The sequence below is a fragment of the Panthera onca genome, chromosome B4 (assembly GCF_046562875.1).
Source record: "Panthera onca isolate mPanOnc1 chromosome B4, mPanOnc1 haplotype 2, whole genome shotgun sequence".
Taxonomy (NCBI): domain Eukaryota; kingdom Metazoa; phylum Chordata; class Mammalia; order Carnivora; family Felidae; genus Panthera; species Panthera onca.
This window is the reverse complement of record NC_138345.1, coordinates 94,579,294-94,606,387: the sequence shown is the minus strand read 5'-3', so window position 1 is coordinate 94,606,387 and position 27,094 is coordinate 94,579,294. Positions and strand designations below refer to the sequence as shown.

The following is a 27,094-nucleotide window of genomic DNA, read 5'->3' as shown; positions in this document are numbered from 1 at the left end:
AGCACAGATTTTAATAAAAGCTAGTTCTTTGCCTGGTTCGCCACCAATTAAAAGACTACAAATGTGACACACAGAACCAGACCAACTTATTTGCTGTACATCATTGTCTGCAGCAATGTTTTCAGGAGAATCATGGTCAAGCCTTGATGTTCTTTTCAAAAGAAAAATAAAACCTACCTAAGCAAGAACATTAAAACCATTGTTATTCATAATTTGTTCTCTTCAGTATTCACAGAAGTCCTGTGACTAATGTTAAAGCTGCAATATACAATTCCACATGTATACATACCTTTATTAAAAGATTTCAAAAAGAATTATCATAAGGAGAGCTTCGGTATCCTAGAGTAGAGAGGAATTTAGAGCATGTTGGGAAAATGTTTACACACTGTTTTAAAAATTGGCACATTGTGAAGTTTTTGAACAACAAACTGCTACTATACATTTCTTAAATAACTAAAGTACATAGAACAGAAAATTAATATTGTATCATCACCTTTTTTCATTAAAATTCACCTTTTGGATGGGTTTTAGATGTTTGCAACTAGAATAATTAGGTACGTAATAAACAAATGAAAGCATGAATGATCCAACAAAGAACACTATATAGAAAATTTTATCTTTTCATTCAGTTTATGCAATTGACAATTTTGTTGTAGAAAACTGTTTCTGCTTTATTTAGTCTTGACTTAAATGACTTACAGTTGAACTAAGTAAGTCATTTCCAGCTTGCCGATATCAAGAAATTAACTTTCTTGCCATGCTTCATGGTGAATGTTAAATATTAGTCTCAGAATTTTGAATTCAAAATTTCCTGGGAAGCCACTATTTTTCTAATTTTTGTTTTTTCCTGCCCATAAATTTTACCTATTATATTGAACATATAATTTTTGAGAACACTACTTACTATTTTCTATATTTATAATCATATTAAAACAGGAAGGAATCTTAAGTATCACCTAATTCACCATTAAGCAGGAAAGGATGCTCCCAAAGACTGTATTTTGTTTGAAGTAGCAGAGAATGATTATTAAAGTATTTTTTAAGTTCAGATTTGTTTGCATATAACCTTTATGTTTGCCATTGAGAAAGAGAAGCAAAAAGCACAATCACGTCATATTAGTACATTCGTAACACAGAAGTGTAGCTAGATTTCCTAAATTCGTATCATCTGTTATCTTTCATGTTAATGGGAGTGAACTTCTATGGGAGATAATATATACACATATGTAGTAAAAAGGAAAGAAGCTTTGGAACTAGAAAGCAAGAAGCGAAGCGGTTTTGGTCCCAACATTTAATAGTAAATAATTTGACATAAGTAATTCATGTCCTTAGATTGTTTCCTCCTCCTCTTGTGAAAGGGTTGGACTAGAAGATTCTTGATTTTGATTTTGATTCCAAATTGACTTTGTTCTTGCCTTGTTCTTCAGAAACTTGGCTATTGCTATCTAACAGTACATAGTCAAGTCAAAAGGTCTTCTAATAATTCCAAAACATGGACAGCATCTCCTAGCACAGTGGCTAACAGAGACAGCATTTGTCTTTGGGAAAATGCGCCTACATCTACTGAGTACCTAATATAAACAAATGCCCTAATTTAATCTTCCCATGAGATGAAGAGGAACGAGGGATCCAGTAAAGCTACACATATACTGACAGTGCCAGATTACAAGGCCCATTTTCTGCTATACTCTGAAACATCTAAGAAATTTCTGTATTTAGTAAAAAACGTAGGTAATACCAATGGATTTAAAATGTGCATACTTACATTTGAGTAGAGTTAGGCTTGATCAAATCCCTCCTGTGAAACCTATGAAGGGAGACGTGGGTAGCGGATGGAAGATCTAGTGATTTAACCAGCTCCTCCAATTTAATCTCGCTCTGAATCACTTGTGTTGAAAATAGCTCTTTTTTAGATGCATAGCAAATATAAGTAGTACGGCTTTATGTGGAAGAGGAAGATTAAGTGTAATATTTAGGTTTCAGATAAGCTTGTTAGTAATTGAAGCTAGATTCAAAGCAGAAGTCAAACACAAGGAACTGGATGTTAATAAAACACTAGTTCTAGGGAAGAAGAGCCTACCCTCCTCTTACTGCAGGAAATCATCTAATATTTCCAATAGCTTTCTTGCCTTTGCTTGGACATTTCCAGTGATGAAACATTCATGAACTCCTAATGCTGCCCATTTGATCTTTGGACCTTTAAAAATATATATGAAGTAGCACTTTCTTGCAAATTGAAATCTGCCTTGCCATAATATCCATGTAAAGGTTTTTTATTTGCCTTCGGGTGTTATGTAAGTAAGATAAAGATAATCTGCTTTATGAAAAATTTCATTCAGAGGCACCTGACTGGCTCAGTTGGTAGAGCATGCTACTTCTGATACTGGGCATAGAGTTTACTTTAAAACCAAAACAAAAAAACCCAAATGATCTCACTTCAGATGTGGGAAGACAACTATCCTCTTCCCTTCTAGGCCTTTTCTTCTTTGCTAATCTTCAGTTTCTTCGGTATTTCCTTTGGTTAATGGTTTAGAAGACTAGGACTGTGTCCTTACCCTCAAATGCTAAAGAAAGGAAAAAAAAGTTCAAAGTTGGAAAGGATACCTAGTTTTAACATTCTCTAAAACAAAAGTCTACATCTTTCTTTTCCATGCTATCCAACCTACAAACACTTCTAGGATGATAGATTTTGTTGTTCGTTAACAACATCATTGCAAATGCAGAGAGAAGCTGGGAAAATGATTTTGGTTCATCTTAATTAGACAGAATCTGGATTCCCAATAGTGATGTGCAAGTCAACTAATATTCAAATATTAAATCATTTAGAGTAAAATGAAAAAAATATATATAAATTATACAAAATATATATAAAATTATATACAATTATATAAATTTTATATAATTTTTCCATTCCTTTTTCCATTTAAAAAGGAAATCTGGAAATAACCTTTTTAAGAGAGAGAGTGCATGAAAGCTGGGGAGGGGCAAAGGGAGAGAGGGAATGCTAAGCAGTCTCCACACTAAACACAGAGCCCAGTGGAGGTGCTTGATCTCACCACCTAGAGATCATGACCTGACCTGAAATCAAGAGTGGGATGCTCAACGGACTAAGCCACCCAGGCACCCCAGGAAATAACACTTTTTTTGAGCAGAGGAGTGACATGTGATCTGCATTTTAAAAACAGGTATATTTTGGGGCACCTGGGTGGCTCAGTTGGTTAAACAATGGACTCAATTTTGGCTCAGATCATGATCTCATGGTTCATGGGATCCAGCCCCATCATCGGGCTCTGCACGGACAGCTCCCGCTCTGCTTGGGATTCTCTCTCTCTCCCTCTCTGCCCCTCCCCTGCTTTCTCAAAATAAATAAATTAGTAAATAAAAACAGGCATATTCTCATTCGACTGGTTTTATATTTAAAGAATATTAACCATTTGAAGACAATAAGTTACTTAAAATATTTAAAATAAAACATCAAAACATGTCTGACTCTCTTAAGAGGGAAATATTTAATAGCTCACATTTTCTTCTAAAATAGCCCAGTTTTGGGGTACCTGGCTGGCTCAGTCTGTATAGCATGTGACTCTTGACCTTGGGGTTGTGAGTTCGAGCCCCACACTCGGTGTAGAGATTACTTAAAAATAGAATCTTAAAAAAAAAAAAAAAGACAGCCCAGTTTTCATGCAACTGCTACATATGATAATTAAAACTACATCTTAAAATAGATGTTCAGTATGTAACAGATTTAAAGGTAGCTTCCAAACATTCTGGCTGCCCCAAATCTTTATTTTTATACAAAAGATGAAACTATTCATGGCATTCCCACATGTAATTTCTCATTGAGCTGTATATTTTTGAAGAATAATCAATGTTTACTCTTTAAAATGTATTTTCATTATAAATGAGTATCCATAGAGATGATCCTAAGAATCAAGCAAAATCAGCCATTTGTTGACATCATACCACCCTTGAAACTTGGTAGCTTTCTTCCAAAATGTTTAGAGGAACCTCATGTGTTACAACAACAATTACCTTTGGTATATACTAGAGAATTGATTGGCTTGGTGGAAAAAAAAAAAAAAATCACCTGTTCAAAGTTTTATAAATTATGTGGTTAAAATGTTACTTAGGCAAATACAAATTACTAGACTATCACTTTTCAGGATATGCTTATGAAAATTAGAGACTAGCTGATTCAGTGAAAAATTGTTTTTCTTACCTACTTTTCTCTATTGTGTGAAGGAACTACCTACCACTTTTTGGCGTAAGTAGGGCCAGTTTTATTTCACCTTCTCTTAACAAAATGTCAAAACACATTTGTAAGTGTGGTAGAGGCCTATCAGGCCTTGGAAATAAAAACTAAGATAAATCACATCATGAATGAAAAATGAGTTTTGCTATATAGAAGTAGTCTTAGAGGTGCTTGGCTGGCTCAGTTGGTACAGCATGTGACTCTTGATCTTGGGGTCATGAGTTTATTTTTTTTTTTTATTTTTATTTTTTTAATTTTTTTTTCAATGTTTTTTATTTATTTTTGGGACAGAGAGAGACAGAGCATGAAAGGGGGAGGGGCAGAGAGAGAGGGAGACACAGAATCGGACACAGGCTCCAGGCTCTGAGCCATCAGCCCAGAGCCCGACGCGGGGCTCGAACTCACGGACCGCGAGATCGTGACCTGGCTGAAGTCGGAGGCTTAACCGACTGCGCCACCCAGGCGCCCCTTGGGGTCATGAGTTTAAACCCCACATTGGGTGAAAGATTACCAAAAATAAAATGCTTTTTAAAAAGGTAAATAGTAGCTAAACTATTTTGGCATGTGTCAAATGGTGAGCATAAACTATGAGACTATGCAGTGTGAGTTTTCAACAGAGACAGGAAATTTATTACAATGAAGAAGACTTACCATTGTGAATTTTATGAGTTTCATGAAGTCATTTAAGTGACTGGAGGAAAGCTGTATGGCAAACATCTGGAAATGATTAGCTTTTTACACTGAATTCTTACGATAAAGAAATACATCATTAAATTCTTGTTAGGTCATAGTATATATACAACAGGATGACTGGACTAAAGAAAAAACGTTCAGTTGATGGACACAGAACTGATAATGCATAGTTGCCCTTAGCAGTTTTTATGCATACAAACTGAAGCTGAAACCCAACATCTAGCAAAAATGTCCCCAGGAAATAGTAACGGTTTTTAAAAGAAAAAAAAAAAAAACAAAAAACAAACAAACAAAAAAAACAATCCTTGCTGTTTTATACTCAGGAACAGACTTAGTTTTCCTTGTACTCTGCTCTATTACTTAGAATTGGTTTCTGCACTAGAACTTGTAATAATGTGGTTTCTGCACTAGAACTTGAATGATACAGGAAAAAATGAATGGCCCCACAACAGAGGAATACATTATCCCAGTTATTAACTTAGTTGGATTTCACCTAAACTTTAAGATTTTAGATTTTATTCTAGTTAGTACCTGCACAACAAAGGCAAAGTATAGCTGAAGTGTAAATTCTAGTTCATTAGCTTCGGAAATGACTTGTATTTACTACAGTATGTATTTCTGGCCTCTCCCTAGATATCTGAGTCAAGAGTATCTAAATAGGAGACCTAGGAGTACCTGGGTGGTTTCCTCAGTCAGTTAAATGTCCAACTCTTGATTCCAGCTCAGGTCATGTGTAGCCTCCATGAGTGTGGAGCCTACTTGATATCCTCTCCCTCTGCCCCTCCCCTGCTCTGAATGAATGAATGAATGAAGTAGGAGGCCTATAACTAATATTTTGAACATGCTCCTCAGGTGCACATAAAGTTTGAAAATTACCTAGAGGATAACTTTGCCTCTGCTGAGCTCCTGGAGCTAACTCCATCCAAACTGAGATTTTTTTTTACACATCAAATTTAATGATCGGTTTTCTCTTTACATAAGAAACAGGATTACTACTTAAGTTTTGTGATCACTACTGTAGCAGAAAATATGAGATTGAACACTAATGCAATGTACAATTTCAGACTAAATATTTACCTCAAAACTTATCAAAAAAATGGTCTCTTCCCTCCTTTAATGTAGCACTAGAATATATAAGTAAATCTGGTGAACATACACATGCATATGATTTACTATTTGTGTGCTTTTACGACTGTTTCATAGTCTTATTCCTAAAGTAAAAACAAAAAAAGTTGAATAAAGTTGCACTCTGTAATTCTTTTTTTTTTATTATTATTATTTAAATCTTTCCAAAGATATAGCAGTAATGTAAGTAAACCTTCTCTAGGACTCACAAAAGAGCACATTTGGACTAGGTCAATGCTTTAAGTATTTAGCATTTAAATACTAAGTATTTAACTTTCCAGCCCTTGAATACATCATATTCCTCAAATTCAGGTCAAAACACGGCATCAGCATCTTCTGAAGAGCTGAAAGAGGCCTAGAAATTGTCAAATCCAAATTTTTACTCAAAAAGGCAGTCCTCTCAATAGCAATTGACAGTCATCCAGTTTGTTTGGACATTTTTGTTGATGGGAGTCCTTCATGTAAAGGTATTGTGGGCCAGCACCTTGTTATACAGAACCCAAATTGACTCATCCAACTTCCACCTGCTGGGTTGAGACTTGCCCTCTTAGGTCCCTCCTACATTTGAAGCAGCTGTCATGTCTCCCCTTAAGTTGTCCAGTAATTATCTCTTCTTCGAGGTCCACATCTCATCAATTCTAAGATGCACATTCTTCCCATGTATGACATCCTTGAAATTGGTATGCCATTTATGTAATGCATGGTTTATCATAGTTTAATTGAGCTCCTTCTTTCTTCCTTAGTAGTACGCAGAATGGTGTACTTTACAATGGTTGGCAATTAGTTTTGCTAAAATACAGTAATTATCCCACTTCAACACTTTTTCAGTAAACAGAACATTCATGGTTATCCGGTCCAATCCTTACCTTATGCACAGAACACTGTCCAGAGTCTCTTCTTGGTTATGTTCTGAGCCTTACAAAGCACCTCATTCCCAAATCTTAATTACCTCACTTCTAATACTATACCAGAATCTTTTTCTCTCATCAGTCTGAGTTCTGTTCTTCAGTCACACAGGATCTTTACTTACAACTCTTGAATTTGAAACCTGAAGACAGATACCATGTTTATCTAGAGTTTATTCTCTAATGTAAACATTCTTACTTCATGGTTTTGGTTTTTGGGTTTTTTTTTTTTTTTTTTTTTGGTACATTTTAAATTTAATGTAAAATGAAGTACTTCATGACGCTATGCTAAAGACCAGATACAATAATGCATGTCAAACATGTAGTATATTGCTTGGCAGCTAGACGGCATGCCACATTCTATTCTCCTGCCTTCCTCACTGATAGCAGCTCTTAAAATACAGCAGACTTCCTACCTTGTTCTGAGCACTACACTTTAAAAAAAAATTTTAATGTTTTATTTTTGAGAGAGAGAGGAAGGGAGGGAGGGAGAGAGAAGCAGACAGAGAGGGTGACACAGAATCCAAAGCAGGCTCCACGCTCTGAGCTATCAGCCCAGAGCCCGACACGGGGCTCAAACTCGAACTCTGAGATCATGACCTGAGTTGAAGCTGGATGCTTAAGGGATGGAGCCACCCAGGCGCCCTATGAGCACTATTCTTAAAGTAGCTGAAAATTACATCAGTATTTTTGGAACCAGTTACAATTTACATTGATCTACATACATATGAACCACTTTTAAGATGTTACATTCCACCATCCTTTACTTTTTTAGCAACCAAAGTGCAAAAGCAATTATCTTGACTCAATGTATCCTATTTTATGCAATTTAACACACAAAATTACTGGGTTAGAATTAGATCCCAATTTTGACTTGCATTGTGTTTATTTGCTTCATCTCCTAGATCTGTCATGTATTCATAATGTGATCCAATTCACTGGCAATGCTAGTGGCAAGGAAAACAGCCTTTTCACATGCTATTAGGACCTAGCTTTGAAAAAGGCATTGAGAGAAGTCTGGCTTTTTATCCACAGACTGTCTTAATGGAACCAATTAGGCAGTATTTCTAGGTCTTCTTTTTTAACTACACAAACTTAGTTAAGAGAACATTAAATATGAACATACTTTTTATGTATGTATGTGCACACTTAGGTCTTTAGCAACTTTCCGCAAAATTGATGCTAGTAAGCCAATCTAAGTTAAATAAATGTGCCCTTCTTTGCAGGCATGCTCAGATGCCACATATTTTACAAGCACGAGGTGTAACAGGATGCAAGATCTGTTTCTGAATGAAGGATTGAGAGGAAGGGTCAATTAGAAAGAGTGGAGAGGGAAAAATTTGAAAGTTTTGGAAGTTAATTGAAAATGCTTTAAAAAGAATTCTTTTGAAAATGAAATTATAGCAAAAAGATAGTAAATTATTTCAAAGCCCAATGCTTTAATTTGTACATTTTATTTTCAAACTGAAATATCAATTTATACCATTCAACCAACATGTATTTATCAAGCACCTGTGGTGTCCCAAGTTCAGTGGCAAAACGGAAAAGACAAGTAAGTGGTTGGTTTAATCTTATACTGTAAGAATTCAAATATACTTTCAGTTCTTAAAATTTTTTATATCTAAGGAAAACTTTCTGCAGTGAAAAAAATCCCTGAAAATGGAGTTTTATCATATAAATTATAGTATGACCACAAGAAGCATAGAATAGATATTTGAAACTAAATAGGTGAAATAATTTTCTTTTGCAACTAAATAGCTTTTTTCTCCCAGAGCCAATTATAGTATAATTACAAAAATTATTTAACAACGTACACATCTATGTCACTAGTTATATAGGGAAAATTTAACAGAATTAAACCTATGAAAGAAAATGTGAAATATTAGTTCAGGCCAACTTCTGTACATGTATAACCACAAGTTATAAAACCAAAGAATGTAACAGTGTGTTATGTTAAAGAGTTTAATATAGTACTTTAAAGATTTCAAATAGATTTTTAAAACTTGGATTTGAAGTCAAGAGCACGGTAATTTCAGATATTAACAAGTTATAAAAAGTTGGTTTACATGCAAGAGTTTTCTTATTTTGATGATTTAGGGTAAAAAGAGCTTAGAAAACTGGCAAAGTGCGCACGTAAAACTTTCTATACGGCCAAGACAACAAACCACTTGATAGGAGCTGTCTTGCTTTTCTGAGGCATTCACAAAAGTCCCAATCATGATCACAGGGACACGCTACACTGTTATGTTTATACTCACAGAAATAAAGACCCCCTACCCTCCACTCCCCCCCACCCTTTGTTTTTAACCTGTTTCTCATGGTTATGTAGGAAAAGTTACATTTTACAAAGTCAATTATTATGAAAAAATGTAATGCCTTTTTGAAATAAGAAATCAATTTCTAGGATTTGACTCCGGTTTATGTCAAATATGATCTGAGAAGGTTTTGTGCACAACAGTTAAAACTACAGTGATGTAAGTGCCGTCTTTCCTACAGAGGAGATGCTTTGGTTTAAATCTGAAAGATTAAAAAATCCTGGTATTTTTATGTCAGTTTCTCCATATCTCAAAATACATAGAAAAAGGTAAATCTTAAGTCATTTTATATTCCTGATACACAAACACAGCAATGTCATAAATGTTTCATTTTCAAACATGATTTGGTAAATGACAATAAACTTTCACTCTTCATAGAAAAATAGGTTAAAAATGAAAATTTAGAGAATCAAAATTCACTGCCTTTCTTACTATCTCTAGTGTCTGTAGCTGCAGTCTTCAGACATTTTTAAAAACAGTATTTGTCTTTAGATGGAAAAGAATCCATCAATTTGTAAATGTGAAATATCCAAACTGAAGGTAAAGTCTACCTCACTCCCGCTTTTGGCTTACCTTAATTTGCATATTACTTCTTAAAGGTAAATCTCAAAGGTCTATCAAGACATTTCTCCTAAATTTCTCCCAAAAGTATTTTGCCTGGTCCCACAAGTGTTCAGCAAACTTTATCTCTAATGCAGCCGTTAACTCTTTTAAAAAATAGTTTCTGTTTTGAACTTGGTTAATAACTACAAATACAACTGCATTTTTAAGCTACAAGTAAAATGGTATATGGTGCCATCAAATTACTTGTCAAAAGCTGAAAAAAAAAGACTACATTTTAAATTGTTTAGTCACGCCATTCAGTTAGATATTTGTAAAACTTGAGGGTTTTGGGGGCGGGGGGGTCTATTTTTCATGTTGAAGAAATAATTTCACAATTTCAAATCAAAGTCAACACTGCAGTGAGGAGAGCTTTTCTACTTTATTACAAAGAGAAGAAGCCTTTATGTGGTCAGAAAATACAAGATTGATCTTTTTTTCTCTTCCTATGAAACGCTGCTGTTCAAACAGCCAGAGTGAATTGTCTCAGTTCACTTCGTTAAGTCCCATCACATTCACTTGGGTATGGATGTCCTTGGCTGCTGAAAATCTGGCCCTTTAGTGCACAGGGCGACAAAGTCCCCTGACCAGCAGTTCCAGAATGTCCCATTTTCATATATTGCATCCATGCACACCTCCTAAAAATGAGGTACAGCAGGGCAAACATTTTCCAAAATAGATGTCATATATATAATATATACACATTCGTACATACATACCTTTATTCATGTGATGTCCAAAAATTTAAAAAAAATGTACACATTTATTACAAAATCGTAACAAAGACTGGACAGTGTTTTGCTCATTCTGGAAAGATGAAGCTCAGTAATAACACAACCCTGGAAACCATCCAGAGATTGTGGCAATATCTTTCTTCTAAACAGTCAGATATTCTTGCGTTAAGCTTGGCGAAACTGCCTTTCAAAAACAGAAGGGGAAGTAAAATGAAGGAAGCAGACCTTGCTCATCTTTCCAAATGAAATACGAGAAGGATCTTCACATAAAAATGCACAAACATTTGTTATTTTATTACCAATAGTGCTACAATGAACAATGCAAATTTTGTGGTCTAATTTTGTGGAGTCTTTTGTGGGTTTTTTTTTTTTTTACATTTTAGAAACTAAATGGTAAACTTCTGTCAGTGTACTTGCTTGTCTTTACAGACCCAAGTCTGTCTGCTGGCAAAAAAGAAAATAAATGAAAAAAATTCAGACCCTGCTCGAACTAGAGAAAAACAAAGTATAAATTTAGTTGTTGGGCAGCACATAATTAGTAAGGCAGGACCTCAAATGGTGACCCTTTGCATAAGCCAATTGCCAGATCCTCAAGGAATTAAAACCAGGGTGCCTGAGCCACATCAGTTCTGCAGTTATGTCGAGTATTGTGCTGAGACAGCCATACCCCAAGAAAAGGGAAGTCTTTGTTTAGAAGGCTTGCTGAGCAGGGTTGTAGTTGAAGGTGGATGGCAGGTGAGGCCGCTCTTCTAATTTGTCGTATTCCAGATGAAACTCCTATAAAACCAAATTCAAGAATTTAGATGATTTCCTCTCCCTCTGATCTCAGATTTTTGTCAAAATATATTTTACTAGATAAAATACCTACATGTATGAGAATGAACACAGACACAGATGTGCCAACTCCTTTTTCCTACTGAGTAAAATAGAGCTTGAAGAAAAAGTAATGTGCTGTAGTTTCTATCTGATAAGTACAACAATACAGCCTTTCTGTGTGAAAGACTACTCATGAACATCTATTCTATAACCACTGAAACTCCAAGCATTTTTTTGTTGAAAAATAAAAGCTTGAGCAGCAATTACTGTGTGGCCAATAAAAAGCACTGAAAATTACTGGATATTTAAAATAAAGCCAACCTTCAATGAAGTATAAAACTGAAAAATTTGTTTTTCCTTGAGAAAAGAAATGATTTTCCAATTTGTAATTATTATACTTTAGGAAAAAAAAAAAAAAAACAAACATAAAGTTATTCTAACCTCATTAAAATCTGGGGAAAACAATGAACTTGTAACTTGCACATCTCCAGACTTCCCATTTCAAACCCAAAGCACTGATAAGATGTAGACGCCATTGAAAACTATACCACGATTTTGATGTAGGCACATCTCAAGACAAACTATATAGCTCATTTTAATTAAACTTTCAAAATACATTAACTTCATGAATTTTAAAATTTAAGAATGATGAAGTAATTCCATGACACTTCCTAAGATTAAGAGAGATGCAGAAAATAATTGTGTATATTAAAAAAAAAAACAAAACGTACCTTTGCAAATCCAAAAAGCAAGAGGTTCTAAAATTACTAATTCTATAATTTGGGTTCAATTATAGTACAAACTAAATCAATCCCATTTTAAAAATTATGAACCTTAATATATATTATGTATTAAAGAAAGCCAGCAAGTAAAGTTAGCACTATGGGTTAACATATTTTACCATACCTATCTTGTTTCAAATGGATCCTAAAATGGATGTTTCCATTATTAAACTAAAATGAAAACCTAGACCATAATGATTAAACTCTGAGATACCAAACCATGTATTTACAATTTAAGAATATTACATTAACAATTGAAAGCTTAGTATGTGCCCAAACCAGAGGCACAGCTAAGTTTACTGTAATCTTTCTGATAACTCTATAAATATCATTATTTTCACTTTGTACCCTGAAGAAATGAGGCTCACAAGCAACCTGACCAAATCACATAGGAAGTGGCAGATCTAGGATTAGAATCCAGACCATGACTCTCTGGTGTTAACACATTATTTTTAATAGTTTTAGCCCAAGATCCAAATAGATTTACTTCATTACACCCCCCGTGCAGAAATGTTGAAAACATTCAGCCTACTGACAGAGGTTTATAAAGAAGGGACTCTGCAATGACTTTAAAATGGTTCACCTGGTAAACCTATAAATAGGGACTGACAGAGTAACTAAGACACACAGGCTGCCTGCTTATCATTAAAACTAGCAAATTTCAGAGCCACCATCGCCATCACCACAGCCCCCTAATGTGTAAGCACCTCTCCCTCCCTCCCTCTCTCTCTCCCTCTCCCCATGTTTTAAAAACTTAAAGCCAGTTACTGCCTGGCTTAAGAAGAAAATGTCTTCTTCTTGTATCATTCTTTAGAAATTAAAATCGGCAATTTAGTTCCAAAATACACGTAGTTGCGGGGGTAAAAAGTCTATTTGTAACTGTAACAAATCATAAAGTTACAGAAGTTAAACCTCGTTCAGTCGTCCTGTCCTTGTCATTGTACACTGGTGAACTACAAAGTATTATTAGAATTTAAACTATAACTTCCACCAATGCACCTATTTTCCACCCTATGTATTAAAAGGTCAGTTTAAACTCAGGGAGCATAAACACTTTAATGGAATTTAAAAACTCATATAGCAGAGATTCAGAAATTAAACAGCTCAAATTTTGCTTTTTTTTTTTTTTTTTAATCTTTGTTTTGGTCTTCTATGTATTTTTATTCTTCCAAAAATACAGAAGTCTTACAATATATACTGGTGTCTTTGTTCCCCAACTTTAATTGTTGGTAACACCTCTTTCATACTTTTGCTCCATGTACACACACAACACATACCCACGTCTGTGTCTAACCAGCAGGGACAGGGCTGTTGTGCACACCACCACCCACTGGCCAGAATGCCCCTGGCAGGTGTGTAATGAATGGCTGATATGAAAACACAAGTTTTTTTTCATTTGTTTTAGGAATAAAACACTTAATTTTTGACATATTCAAAGATTATGTATTATTAGAACTATGTATTTGCCTTAAACGAAAAGAAGATGTTTAAATTAGTTTAATGATTTAAAAAGCTAGACAGACTTATCTAGATACTTTAAAACAACTTAGTTAAATCTGAGTTTTTCTATTAATAAAATCAGGCTACATATTCTCAAAAGGTTATTGTAAAGTAGAATGGAAATATATGCACTGGATTCAGACCATCAAATGAAATTATTACAAACACATTAATGTCATCACTGATCGAATTACATAGAGAAACATACACTGCAGGAATGTTTTCTCAAATTCTCAAAAATGTCAGCTTGTCTTAACTAAGATAAATCCTCTACTTAAATTTAGGAAGTTGCCAACTATCTTAAATACACTTATTAGAAATAATCTTTACTACTTTGAAGGAAAGTATGTATTTCCGATTAAAATATAAAGATGATATACTAATACTAATGTGTACCAGTGAAGTTAATGAAAAAAAAAAAAAAAAAAAAACCACATGTTATATCAGGCTATGGTATGATAAATTCTAAGCATTAGAATCCTATTCAGCGTTGGACCCACAAGGTGAAGTCAGGCTGAAAGAATCCTTCAGTTAAAAAAAATTTTTTTTAATGTTTATTCATTTTTGAGAGAGACAGAGCACAAGTGGGTGAGGGGCAGAGAGAGGGAGACACAGAATCTGAGGCAGGCTCCAGGCTCTGAGCTGTCAGCACAGAGCCCAATGTGGGGCTCGAACTCACGAAACAAGAGATCATGACCTGAGCCAAAGTTGGATGCCCAACCGACTGAGCCATTGAGGCACCCCTTCAATTTTTAAATCTTTAGTTTGAGAAAGGTATTAATAATGGAGCAGCCTCTATCACCTAAAGATTCAGTGGATGAAATTATTTAAAAAATTCTACTCATTAAGATTATATATACTATCTGAATGACCACTATTTTTAAATTAGTGAGATACTAAATAATTCTAGTTAAATTACATAGGACAGACCATATAGCCTGCTGTCAAGATTACTTAAAAGGGGAGAATATACACAGTATCAAAAATTTGTATGTAACATTACTGACATACAACAAATACTTTAAATAAATAATGGGCTGGATCCTAGAACTCAGAGTCACAGAATTTTTAGGGGTAAGAAATACTACTGATTTAAATCATCAATTCTTTCAATTCTTACAATTCTTCAATTCCCTGGAAATATGATTTGCAAAAAGAGAAAGAACTGCATACAAGACCTATCAATACTTTTCAAAATATGGTAACATCAAGCTATCACTTATAATACTAATTCATACTGCAGGTTTCTTAACAATGAGTTGAAGTTGTTTAATAATGCATGTTCTTTACCTGTGAGTAGTAAACCATACCCACGTTTATAGGTGGGGACTTTGAGGTTAACTTGGGACATGGCATTTTAAGAGATTTTCTGTGGTTGATAAACTCTCATAAATGGAACTAAATGTCTTAATTCCTCAACATTTTCTGAGAAAACATTGAAAACTTCTTTAAAACAAAAAACCAAAAGCCACTGTGAAAAGTTTATTCTGTGAATACAACTTAAAACTGTTTTAAGTTCATGATTCTGTATTTTAATATGACAGAAGTGAGCTGTGTATTAATACTTAGTAGAAACCAGTATTTCTGCTTGCTTTCATCACTATGGAAATAGTTTTGTTGAAAAGTGTCCATGCCAGTGGCCAGCAATCACCTCAAGAGAGATTTTTTAAAGGAACAGTTTAATGATACTTCTCAAATTTTATTTTCCAACTTCAGAGCTAAAATTTTTAAAGGTAAAGGTTAAGACTAAAGCTCAACTGTAGAAGTCAGATAAAGCTGGGTAAAATTGTTATTTTATATAGGCACACTACACACGTCTCTCTCTCTCTCTCTCTCTCTCTCTCTCTCTCTCTCTCTCTCTCACACACACACACACACACACACACACACACACACACACACACTTTCTTTAAAAATGGCATTTACCTGACTGGGGAATTAATTGTTTTATGGGAAAATAAAAGGGGCCTGTTAATGTTTAAGTTGCTTCTGACTAATTTTGTGGAAAGTGCTTAGTTCTGGAAGCTAAACTTTTACACATAAGTTGATCTGTCATATATACTGAACTAATAAAATTTAGGTAAAATGACATATCCATCTACTGCAAACATCCATTCCTTTTTGTATATTTGTCTGGAATAACTTACAATGGTACTGAACAAAAAACTTCAAATGGAACAGAGAAAACTTCAGGTATTTACTAATGGAATCTTTCCCCCCTCTAAAGATACATTTCTCTCTCCTATAGAATCAACTGACAGAGAAGTTCTCAAAGTACGGCTTCAAAGACCAGCAAAATCATGGGCATCACCTGGGAACTCGTTAGAAATGCAAATCCTCAGGTCCCATCTACAGACTTATTAAATCAGAAACAATGGAGGTTATTGGCTCAGCAACTTGTTAATAAGGCTGCCAAGTAATTGTGATGCAAGCTAAAGTTTGAGAATCACTTACCTGACCTAACAACAGTTACTATTTTTCCATCTTTGGAAGAATAGTAATAAGCTGTAAGAACAATGATGATAAAAACTGTAACAAACTACCACAGGTAGTCCCACATATCTCATGCCCAATATATGCCAAGCATTGTCCTTAGTGTGTGTGTGTGTGTGCGCGCATGTGTGTGCGTGTGCGCGTAATCTCATTTAATCTTCATGACACTCTAGAAGCAAATATGATTTCAATTTAAAAGATAAGGAATCAGGCATGGAAAAGAAACTTGTATATGGTCAAAGCATAACTAGCAGAAATAGGAGTCAAATTCAAATCTATGATACAAAGGATCTAGCTTTCTACTATACTGTACTTCTTAACAAGTAACATATACAATGTCACTTGTATTTTGTAATGAAGGTAATTATTGCTACTTAAAAGGTTAGGTCACGGATCTTCCTTTTGAATCAAGATATGCATATCAATTAGAACTGTTAAAATAACTTGAATACAGTGTATGGTGATATATGGACTTGGTCTGAGAAGTACTAACACTCATCACTGACAAACACCCCAAATTAATAATAATAATAAAAAAAGATTTAACCTCTCATATGTGTGTCTTGTTTGGTGTCTTAAGTTGGGCTCATCTTGTTTCTTTTGTCAAGATTTGTATGAAATCTTGCGAAGTAAAACTCTTGTGATAAATATCTGGTAAGCATTTTACACTGTCTTCTTAAAATGTCTTACCTTATTAATTTAGTGAGGTCGACTCAAAAGAAAAAAAAGCCCAAACCAACAACTAAAGAATCCTCCAATGAACTGTCAAGAAATACTTTTCTTCTGTTTAAATTTATTGAGAAAAAACAAAACTAAAGAGTTAGTTTTTAATCCTATGAATCATCAGTGGAAAAGGCATTCAAGAAATCCTGGAGTTATGAAATCAGATAATGTCAGTTATATTCTCTACTAGGTAGACTAAGTACATACATGAGACACTCCATACAAGTGAAATATGCTATGACACTGATGAAAATTTTGCACATGGAACAGTCAGAAAGGTGTTTTTGTGAGGAAAAGTTGCAAACCAAAAGAACCAACTTTTTCCACAGCCCTTTTCCCTCCAACACTCAGCACACTAGTCATAGGAACAATCATGGTTAATGCTTACAATTTTCTTTCTTTATATCATTTGTAAATAAAAACTCAAGCATCTTTCCTGCAATGAGTGTAAGTGTTTTAAAAAGCCTATTATCTGTTTATATACCAGTTTTAGGAAAATCTCCTACCTGCTCAAAGTAATAATAATATAAGAATACATGACTGGGACTGCAAGAGGGTTATCTTTATTTTACAACTGAGTAGACACAAAAATATCTCAAATGTTATCATGGCTTGTGAAAAATTACAAAATTGTAAAGCAATCCTTTTCCTAACTATGGGTGAAAGGAGTTGTTTCCAGACACTTGCCTAGTTTAAATCAAGCCAAGAAGGTGAAGATGACAAAGACTTATTTAGCAAGCATGTGGCACATTATTGGAATGGATGTCTTGGTACATATAAACAGATAAAAGAGGATACTTCTTTTTAAAATCTAGATTTATACATTTACACATGGAAAAAAATATACCTTAGCTACTTTCCTCCAGTTAAGACAGTCAAAGAAGTAATATGTTCCCCTCTCATATGTATTGGTTTTCATTGTTGGCTCCATGCCTGGTGCCCTGGTAATCCATACTCGTTCTTCTTTGTGGTATCTCCAATCACGGTTAAAACTTCAATTTTTAAGAGAAAAAGACAATTAATTCTTTCCTGTGGCTCACATCAAACATTTTCTACATTTTGTAAAATTTTATTCAGAAAATAGTTTCACCTAAAATACATAAATATAGATGCTTCTTTATCCTGACTTTGTTATTAAATACAACCCTAGTGAAATATAGGAAAATAATTTTAATTTGTCCAGAAAACACACTCTTTAATTAACATACACATCTTTATTTAACTAAAGAAATTTTTTCATGCTAACAAAATGAGATCTTAAAAGCTCTATGAGCAATGTGATAAAAACTTAGACCAAATAAAGATACATTGTGTTCCAGAAACTTCACTCCTTTCTTGTTCTTCTTAACATTCAACAGAACTTGAGACATCCATTAAAACAAACAAAAATCCCAACTACTGTATTATTTTGTAAGGAACTAAATACAGTCTATTAAACTATCCAAATTCACATAATTTTGTAACTATGTTGGAAACAATATCCATTCAAAAAACTCTTCATGAATGTATTACTTTTATTTTTTATTTAAATTTCATTGATCCTAAATTCTCAAAAGCCAAAACTATATCCACTAGAATTCATGCAAGAATCAATGAGGATTTATATCACTTGTAAACTGGGGAAGTAACATCCAAAGGAGGTAAATGAGCCACAAAAAACATCTCTGGTAGAACAAACCTCCATATAAACAAATACCTTCCTACTAATACAGTGAGGTAATTTTTCAACATAAAAGAGATATGAGACAGAACTGCCAGTAATGGATATATGAATGACTAAATGAATTTATTTACTTATGAATAAATTAAAGGGTAACAGGTAACAATTTCTACGTTACAAAAAATGAGGGGAAAACATGGGAGAAAACAAATTCTCAATAGAAAAATAAAAAAACAATTTATTATCAACACAGTGAATTTCACATTTTAAGTATCTGATCCAAGGTCATTTATAGAAATGTTATTAGGAATATTATAAAATATTTAAATCTGTAAAAAATTAGGTCTCTCAATCACAACATCCTGATTTTCTTTTTATAATCTCTATCCCCAACATGGGGCTTGAACTCAGGACCCTGAGATCAAGAGTCACTTGCTCCATCGACTGAGCCAGCCAGGTGCCCCATAACATCATGAATTTTAACTAACAATTCACTCAAGTAAACATGATTATAATAACAGTCCATTGGTAACAAAATGTTACCAATTGGGCATATGAGAAATGACACAAAATTTTTATTCTTAGAGCATCGGGCAAAAACAGAAATGCTCAGGAAAAAGATGTATCCAATGGGCCAACTACTTAACATTAATTTATTTAAGTTGGCCAACAAGCTTCTGATAATGAATGTGGACTTTATCAATACTTCAGAACACACAAGAAATATGCACAGTGCCTTGCCCATATAATACTCAACAGATAAATGATGAAATTCATTGTCAAATGAAATTCAATTGTCATTCAATTCATTGTCTTATGTGGTTCCATAAGAAGATGAGCCACAGTTAGGAAGTGACCAGATCTTATACTTCACATATTTATAAAAATCAGATTCACCAAATTCATGAAGTCAATCCTGTCTTCTTACAAATTTAGGATTATTTAAATCTGAAATAATTCCTTTTATGTATACAATGACTATGAAACCATAGCAATATAAACTTTCAATCTAAATTAACTTTATTTTACTAAATGTAAAAACAAATTATTTCTTGATGGAAATATTTCTGCTTTAAAAACAAAAGACAGACTATAGCCATCATTAAAAAAAAAAAGTTTTCAGAATAAACAAGATCCACTATAATACAAAAGTGTTTGAAAATACTTTGAACATACAGCTCTACTGCAGCTAAAAGTTGTAATACGTCTCCTCCATTCATGTAATAGAGATAGAAGAGAAGGTCTTCTCCGTATCGGCCAAGTTTTATTGCAGCCAGCTGGAAAAGAGAAATCAATTATTCTGAAGTGTAAAATAAGTTTGAAAACCCTAACATTGCTATCACGATAGTAAAAATAACAAGATAAACAAACCCTCTTCTCTGTAGTAGATAACTGTTATTACATGATTTCATAGGTAGTTATAATCCTAAGGGGGAGTTTTATCATTTAAATAACTAGAGTCATTTAACAACTATTTCTGGTACATCTGTTTATATAATAATAAAATAAAAAGCTATATAAAAACTTCTCAGCAAGACCAAATGCTGTTTTACACGAGGGTTTATTAATACCCAACACAGTAACAATAGTGGAACACGATGCTCAGAGATGCAGGAGTTATATTCAAGTCCTGATTCCACTATTTACTAATATGAACCATGTCCAAGTTATTTAAGGTCTCTGAACTTCCACATAAAATGGAGAAATGAGACCTACAAGGTTACTAAGAATGTAAGTAAAATTGATAAAGTGCCTGTATACGAATGCACCTTAAAGAGGACCTGATACATAGGAAACCTGTAAGAAATGTTAGCTCAGTCTGTATCTGACAGTGATTCACAAACTGGTTATGTATTTTTACCAAATCACATATGGTAAATACAAAAATCATAAAGTGATAGCTCTTTATTTTGTTTAAATGGATAACTAAAAGATGATTGCTTCACATGTGCCTCCATAAAGCAGAAACATTAACCACCAACCAAACTCTAAAACACTGAGTTTAATAGACTCCAACTCTTGTGTTAGGAAAAGCCTTTATTCTCACCAAAATGAAAAAACTTTTCTCTCTTCACCTAATCCTGCATCTAAATGTTTATTTAACTGTTACACATTCTTAGAATATAATTTTCCTCTCCATATTATCCCCATTCAAGCAGCAGTTTTTAATGTGACAAATTCTCTCAAATCAGTATTTCTTAAATTGCCGTAAGAAAAGGCTTTGGAGCCCTTAGGTAATTGGAGCAAAAAAGCCCTATGATAGAAGTAGCAGAAAAATCACATGATCCACAAACAGAAAAAATAAGCTCTATCCCATACTTCTTGTCTTCCATCTATTCAAGTATTGAGACATATTGAGAAATATCTCTTTACTTGCCTGTCCACAAAATCAACATTCATTTGACCATGCAATTGCATGGTACAGACACAGAACACCTGTGTGTGTGTGTGTGTGTGTGTGTGTGTGTGTGTGTGTACACACATATATATAATATTTTATATTTATGTATAAATATATAATGCAATACATATTTATATACATATGTGTAACACGTAAGTTTTAATAAATCGTATCTTTCCTCAACGCCAAAATCTAGGGATACAATTTCTAACAGAAATGAACATTTTAGTTCTTTCCCCTCAACAAGAGTATCTACCATTTTCTTTTTTTGATTAAAAAAAAAAGTTAAAACTTCAATCTGTTAATAGTTATTTTATAGCTAGAATTTTAGGTAATTAAAAAAAATTTTAAAGCCAATGTCATAGCTTTTAAATGTACACACTCTTCCACTGAAAACACTGTAATATTTGTAAAAATATATTTCTTATTGATACAAGGGCATAAAATGAGAATATCAAAAAGAAATTCATCAAATTTTCCAAAATAGTTGATTCTCATCAACCATGGTTATAACCTGTTATTAAGAACTCTGAGAAATATTTGACCAGACCTACCACTGCACTATTTTGTTTTTAAAACATATTCTTTAAATATAACCCAGGATTCTCATCAAAACATTAAAATAGAAATAAAACTGTTATAATTGAATTGGCAACATGAAAGCATACCCCTGAGATCACTGCTAATTATTTCAAAAGACTTTATGCTGTCTAAACTGAAAAACAGTGCCTGGAAAATAGATACATTCATGCTGACTGAGGAGAATAATAAACTACACTCACCTTATCCCTAATGTGAATGTTCGTTAAGTACTCAGATGGAACATGGAAGTCTGGATAATAAAATGAAAAAAGCCTTATTAACTGATTCTCAGTTTAAAAAATATTTTTAAAAGGTCTGAACACAAATAGATTCTCCTACCTATGTCTTGAGGTCGACAAGGTGAAGATGCCCAGGGTGATGCAAATTTGGGGTAAAGATTTCTGAATAAGAGGGAAAAAAAAAACCACTCTGAAGTCCAAAGTAGAATCAAAGATTTCTAATTTTATTCAGGAAATCAAGAAAAATGACTTCAAAAGTAAAATGAGTATCTTTACTTCTAATTTCTTTTCATGTGTTTACTACAACTTACACAGCAGAAAAATGAAACACGGTTAAATAGCTGTATATATACTCAGTGTCTACATTAAGTTACGAGTTATATATTCACATATATATGTAACTTCAACTCAGAATGCTTTAAATTCATTAATACCATACCCCCAGTAAAATTACTTTCCCATTTACATGGCCAGAAAAAATCAGTAAGTATTAAAAACAAAAGTTCAAATTCACCAAATATTTACTAAGTGCCTATTACATGCCTGACACTGTTGCAGGTGCTTGAGATACATCAGCGAACAAAACAAAGATAACTGACAACATGAAATTTACTTTCTGGTTAGGATGGTGGATTAGGAGGAGGTGCATAATAAATAATATTCTGTGTTGGTGGAGGGGTAAGGAGGGGATATCAGTTGCATTAAATTAGGTAGCCAGCTTAGGTTCCATTTAGAAGATAGGATAGGATTTGAACAAAAATTCGAAAGATGTGAGGGGGGTCAGCCATATTCATGACCTGGCAGAAGACTATTCTAGTCTGAGGGAACTGCTAGAGCAAATTAAGCAACTTAGCAAAACTAAGGTGGGCATGTGACTGACATGTCTGAGGTACAGCCAAGCCAGTGAAGGTCAGTGAAACTGGAACAGAGTGAACAAAGGGAGAAGCTGTTGAGGTGGCGGCAGGAGAGAGACAGACCATGCCTATGGAGATGAGTAGGCCTGTAAAGATTTTAGGTTTTTAATCATAAGGAAACCACAGACCTTTATCGGGCACTGAGCAAAGGATTAACTTATTCAGAAAGGATTGTCCTGGCTGCTACATAAAGAGATTGTGAGGGGCACACAGAGCATCAGGGACACCTGGGGACTGCCTGATGGTATAATCTAGGAAAGAAAGGATGGTGATTCAAACCAGGGTGCTGGCAGTTAAAAGCAATGAGAAGCATGAAGCAATGAATCCACTATGTCAAACGTTGCTCACAGGTCAGGTCAAGTTTCTACAAGAGACCACTGAATTTCATGACCTCAATGAGAGCAGGTTTAGTGAAGGGGTGAGGGAGCAAAATCCTAACTGAAATGGGTTTAACAGAGAATGGGAGAAGACAAATGGAAGATAAAAAATGGCTTTTTAAAAGAGTTTTGCTCTTCAAAAAGTAAGAATAAAGAAATAAAGGCAGTAATTCATGGAAGAGATGAGACAAAAAGAATGTACTTTATTAACATAGAGGAAGTAATAGCATTACTTGTACGCTGACGGAAATGATCCAACAATGTGCAAAAATTGTTAGAGCTATGTCCTTGAGTTTTCAAGAGAGACTTTAAGTAGAAAGCATGGATCAACAGGGTGAAAGACAAGAATAAGGTGGGTGCAGATGGTAGCAGATAGTTAGATCTGGTGGTAGGACTATGCTGACATTCTCTTCTGATTACTTCCAGCTTTCTTAGGAAAGTAGAAATTAAAAAAGCAAGGTCTTACTACTACACCTGAAATTAGTATTACACTGTAAGTTAACTAACTGGAATTTAAATAAAAACTCAGGAAAGAAAAAAAAAGCAAGGTCTCCATCTGAGAGTAAGGACTGGGAAAAAGGTAATCAGATGTTAGGAGAAACGAGTGTAGAATAGTTGCATAGGAGAGCAAAAGAATGAAGGGACCAAGCACGCCACTTACAATTATGGGTGGCAGAATTATGAGCCCGCTTTTGAGGTTCCTAGAAGTGAGGACTAGGCAGTGAAGTTGTGTGCTTTTCTTTAACCAGTTCAATAGCACAGATCAAGAATGGAATGACTGAAGTATAACCAGGGTTGTAGTTTTTGCCATGAAATCATGACAAAGTAAGAGAGGGGCAAAGCAGTCAAGCGTGTATGTAAAAAGCCATTACGAAAGACTAAAGAATTTAACTGGGTAAGAAGAAAGTGAAATCTTCTCAGGCAAAGAGAAGGATGTTGAAGAACAGTAAAAGGTGGAAGAATCAATAGACTGAAGATCCCAAGGAGTCAAATGATTATTGGAGTCAGTACTAGAGGGAGAAAGACGGAAAATGGGAAGTGGCATGGGAGCAGAGACTTAAAATTACAGGGAAACTGAAGTTACTGATAATGCCAAGGTCAAAGGGATAACTTTGTAAGTAGCTGAGATATGGTGGAGGGTTAAGACTTTTGGAGGTGAGAAACTCAAGGAGCCAAGATCTCAGGATTTTGGAAGATCAAATATGTGTATTTTGAAACTGCCAAATTATAAGGGAATGATACTGTCAAATGACAGTGATCCAGGAGCTAACATGAGAGGGAATGATCCAAAGAGTCAAGAGAGGACAGCAACGAGTGGCTGCAGGTAATACACTGTGATCACATGAAATTAAAAACTGGAAATCCACAAAGAAGTATTATACACAAATGTGGAAGAAAAGAAAAAAACTTACTCAGGAGAGTTCAGATTGAGGCCTAATGTTGTTAAGTCACTTCCTAATGCAAGATGTACCATTCCTGGGTCTGTCTCTGCTGCCCTGATAAATGTTAACAGGCCAATCATTCCAAATTGGTCCGTCACCATCCCTTGAGGAATGTTAGTAACCCGACCTGGATAAGAAGAACATAGTAATTTTATCTTTAAGGAAAAAGTAAAGAAACGAATTCTATAATATCTTTGACATATTTTATAGAGTCCCACCATCAGGTAACACCTGGATCCCTTTTTTCTGCTGGTTATTATTTTGCGTTGTTGAACTTTTATCTCCAGGGAATTTGGGTCCATCTGTACTTGAAGTTGTCTTGCCAGATGTATTCAAATTCTAACATGGAAAAAATTAAATGTGACATTAAAATTTGTTAAGTGCAAAAATTGAGTACACGTATTAGTTACCTTTCTATTCATTCTTTATTATATTTAAATTGGTAGTATATTATTACCTGTTTTTCAAGTTCTACATGAAACTTTTTGTTTCCACAACTGTCCCACGGTTTACAAATAAATCCTGTATTTTACACATTTGTGTATTTAAAGGACAAAAATATATGAAAGATATTCTTATATATCTCAGATCTTCAGTCACAGAAAAATAATCTTTATCTCAGAACTATATGCTTTGGGATATACTTCAAGTTTCACTCTTCAACACTTTAATTTAGAAGAGAAATATTACAGTACATTGCCTATGATATCACCATAAAAACCTCCAGGATAAGTTAGAATATATAAACTTTTAAAATTCATATTTAATTCTTACCCAGTAATCTTCTTTATCAACTATTTTAATAATACATACAAACTCCCATCACAAAAAAAAAAAAAATTAAAAGCTATTTTCAGTGAAATGTGGAAGAAATAAAACACATTCGTTAAGTCAGAAAGAGGAAGCTGAGTTGGCTGAATCAACACAGGAATAAAAATGTGTATAAAGATTCTTCAAGGAGAAAACTTACTCAAGAAAAACACAGCTCCTTAGAAGGCTATAATATCAAACTTCATGGGATCCAGCTGACAGGGACTACAATAAAAGTCTAAATTAACTCTGAGAAGTTCAACAGAAATTTGCAAACCTATACGAAATAGGAAAAAAATAGGCTATCTTCTAAGTTATAAAGGTTTTCCACATTCTTCAGAAGTTAGATTATTACAGATATTCAAGATAAACAATTTTGTAACAGTACTTAGTAAGTCCTTAATATAGTCTATAAAACTGTTAATACAAGAGAAGTCTGAAGGGAAAAAACTACATTACTCACACACATAATTCTCAGTTACTTACAGATTTACTGTCATCATTACTTGACGTTGGATCTTTATAGCTGGAACCAGGTAATGCTGGAAAATCTTCATTGTGTATTGAGAAGTCCTGGGATTGCTCATTTGCTGGTTTTGTTACCATTCCCACTATGTAATGAAAATAATCCAGAAAATTCTAATTCATATTTATGCTATTTTACTACAAATTATAAAAAAACTAAAGTTTCCTCATACTAACATACCAAAAGGATTTTTTATTACACTATGAAAGCACACTTCAAAAAATTAGTATTCAGGATAATAATGAAGAACTATATTTTTATATACTGATTAATAACTCAATATACAAAATAATACAAGGGAAGTAAGTGGTAATCCTATAATTCTAAATCTAATGTCATATATAGATGCTTAAAAACAATTTGATATTGGTAATAGTTATTAAAATTTTTGGTTTAAAGCTTGACTTAAATATTTGGCTAGCTATTATAAACACCAGTTAATTGTCAAATACAAATGAACAAAATAAATTTTAAAAGAACATGTCAGTATTCTACTTGAAAGTGACTTACAGAGTGAGCAAATTGCAATCAATTATAAAACAACTCCATATTATTTCAGATTTTCTTGGACTCCATGTAATAGATGTAAAACATGCAAGAACTGGGAAGTAATCCTCCCACTATACTTGGCATTAGTCAGGCCCTTATTGGAGAACAATATCCAGTTTGGGGCTCCACAATTCAAGAACGATATGGAGAAACTAGAGTTGGTCCAAGGAGAGCAACGGGAATGATTAAAGGGATGAAAAAATGGACCTATGAGGAAAGGTTAAAAACATTAGAGTCTGAACTGAGAATCAAGTAGCTAGGTACTCAACTTCCAGGGCAGATCATTTTTTTTGTTATTTTTGGAAGACTAATTTGGAAACTTTAGAATACTAACAATATATACTCTCCCTTCTCCACACACTGTTATTTATATTCATATTCTGAAAGGCACAGAAATCCTTCTTGGATGAAAATGGGAGAAACCGTTATCTTAAAAAAGTTATGAACTGATGCTTCTAAGTTCATTGTTTCTGCTACTGATCTCTATCAGATTCTCCCAAAAGGAAACAACTATGTGCAATGGGTAAAGAGAATATGGCTACATTGTTGTTACATAATTTTCACGTCTAAATTGTTATTGCACACATTTCACGCCCTTCCTTTTCATTTAGCCAAATCTCTTAATTATTAGAGATAGTGAGAAATGGCTTTAATTG

At 33.9% G+C, this 27,094-nt stretch overlaps 1 protein-coding gene across 5 annotated transcripts in view; it reads right to left on the bottom strand.

Annotated features, from left to right (window-relative positions):
• Positions 1–10,253: 10,253 nt before the first annotated feature.
• The window catches only part of CNOT2 (CCR4-NOT transcription complex subunit 2), a 130,453-nt gene continuing 113,612 nt past the window's right edge, over positions 10,254–27,094 (bottom strand). For all 5 annotated transcript variants that reach the window (XM_060656985.3, XM_060656984.3, XM_078449675.2 and 2 more), the window contains 8 exons: positions 25,850–25,974; positions 24,772–24,892; positions 24,524–24,680; positions 21,921–21,982; positions 21,782–21,831; positions 19,775–19,875; positions 17,786–17,930; positions 10,254–11,401 (listed from right to left, as the gene is read on the bottom strand). In XM_060656985.3, coding sequence (XP_060512968.1) covers positions 11,315–11,401; positions 17,786–17,930; positions 19,775–19,875; positions 21,782–21,831; positions 21,921–21,982; positions 24,524–24,680; positions 24,772–24,892; positions 25,850–25,974 — 848 coding nt within the window. In that variant the 3' untranslated portion in view covers positions 10,254–11,314. The remainder of the gene's footprint in view (positions 11,402–17,785; positions 17,931–19,774; positions 19,876–21,781; positions 21,832–21,920; positions 21,983–24,523; positions 24,681–24,771; positions 24,893–25,849; positions 25,975–27,094) is intronic.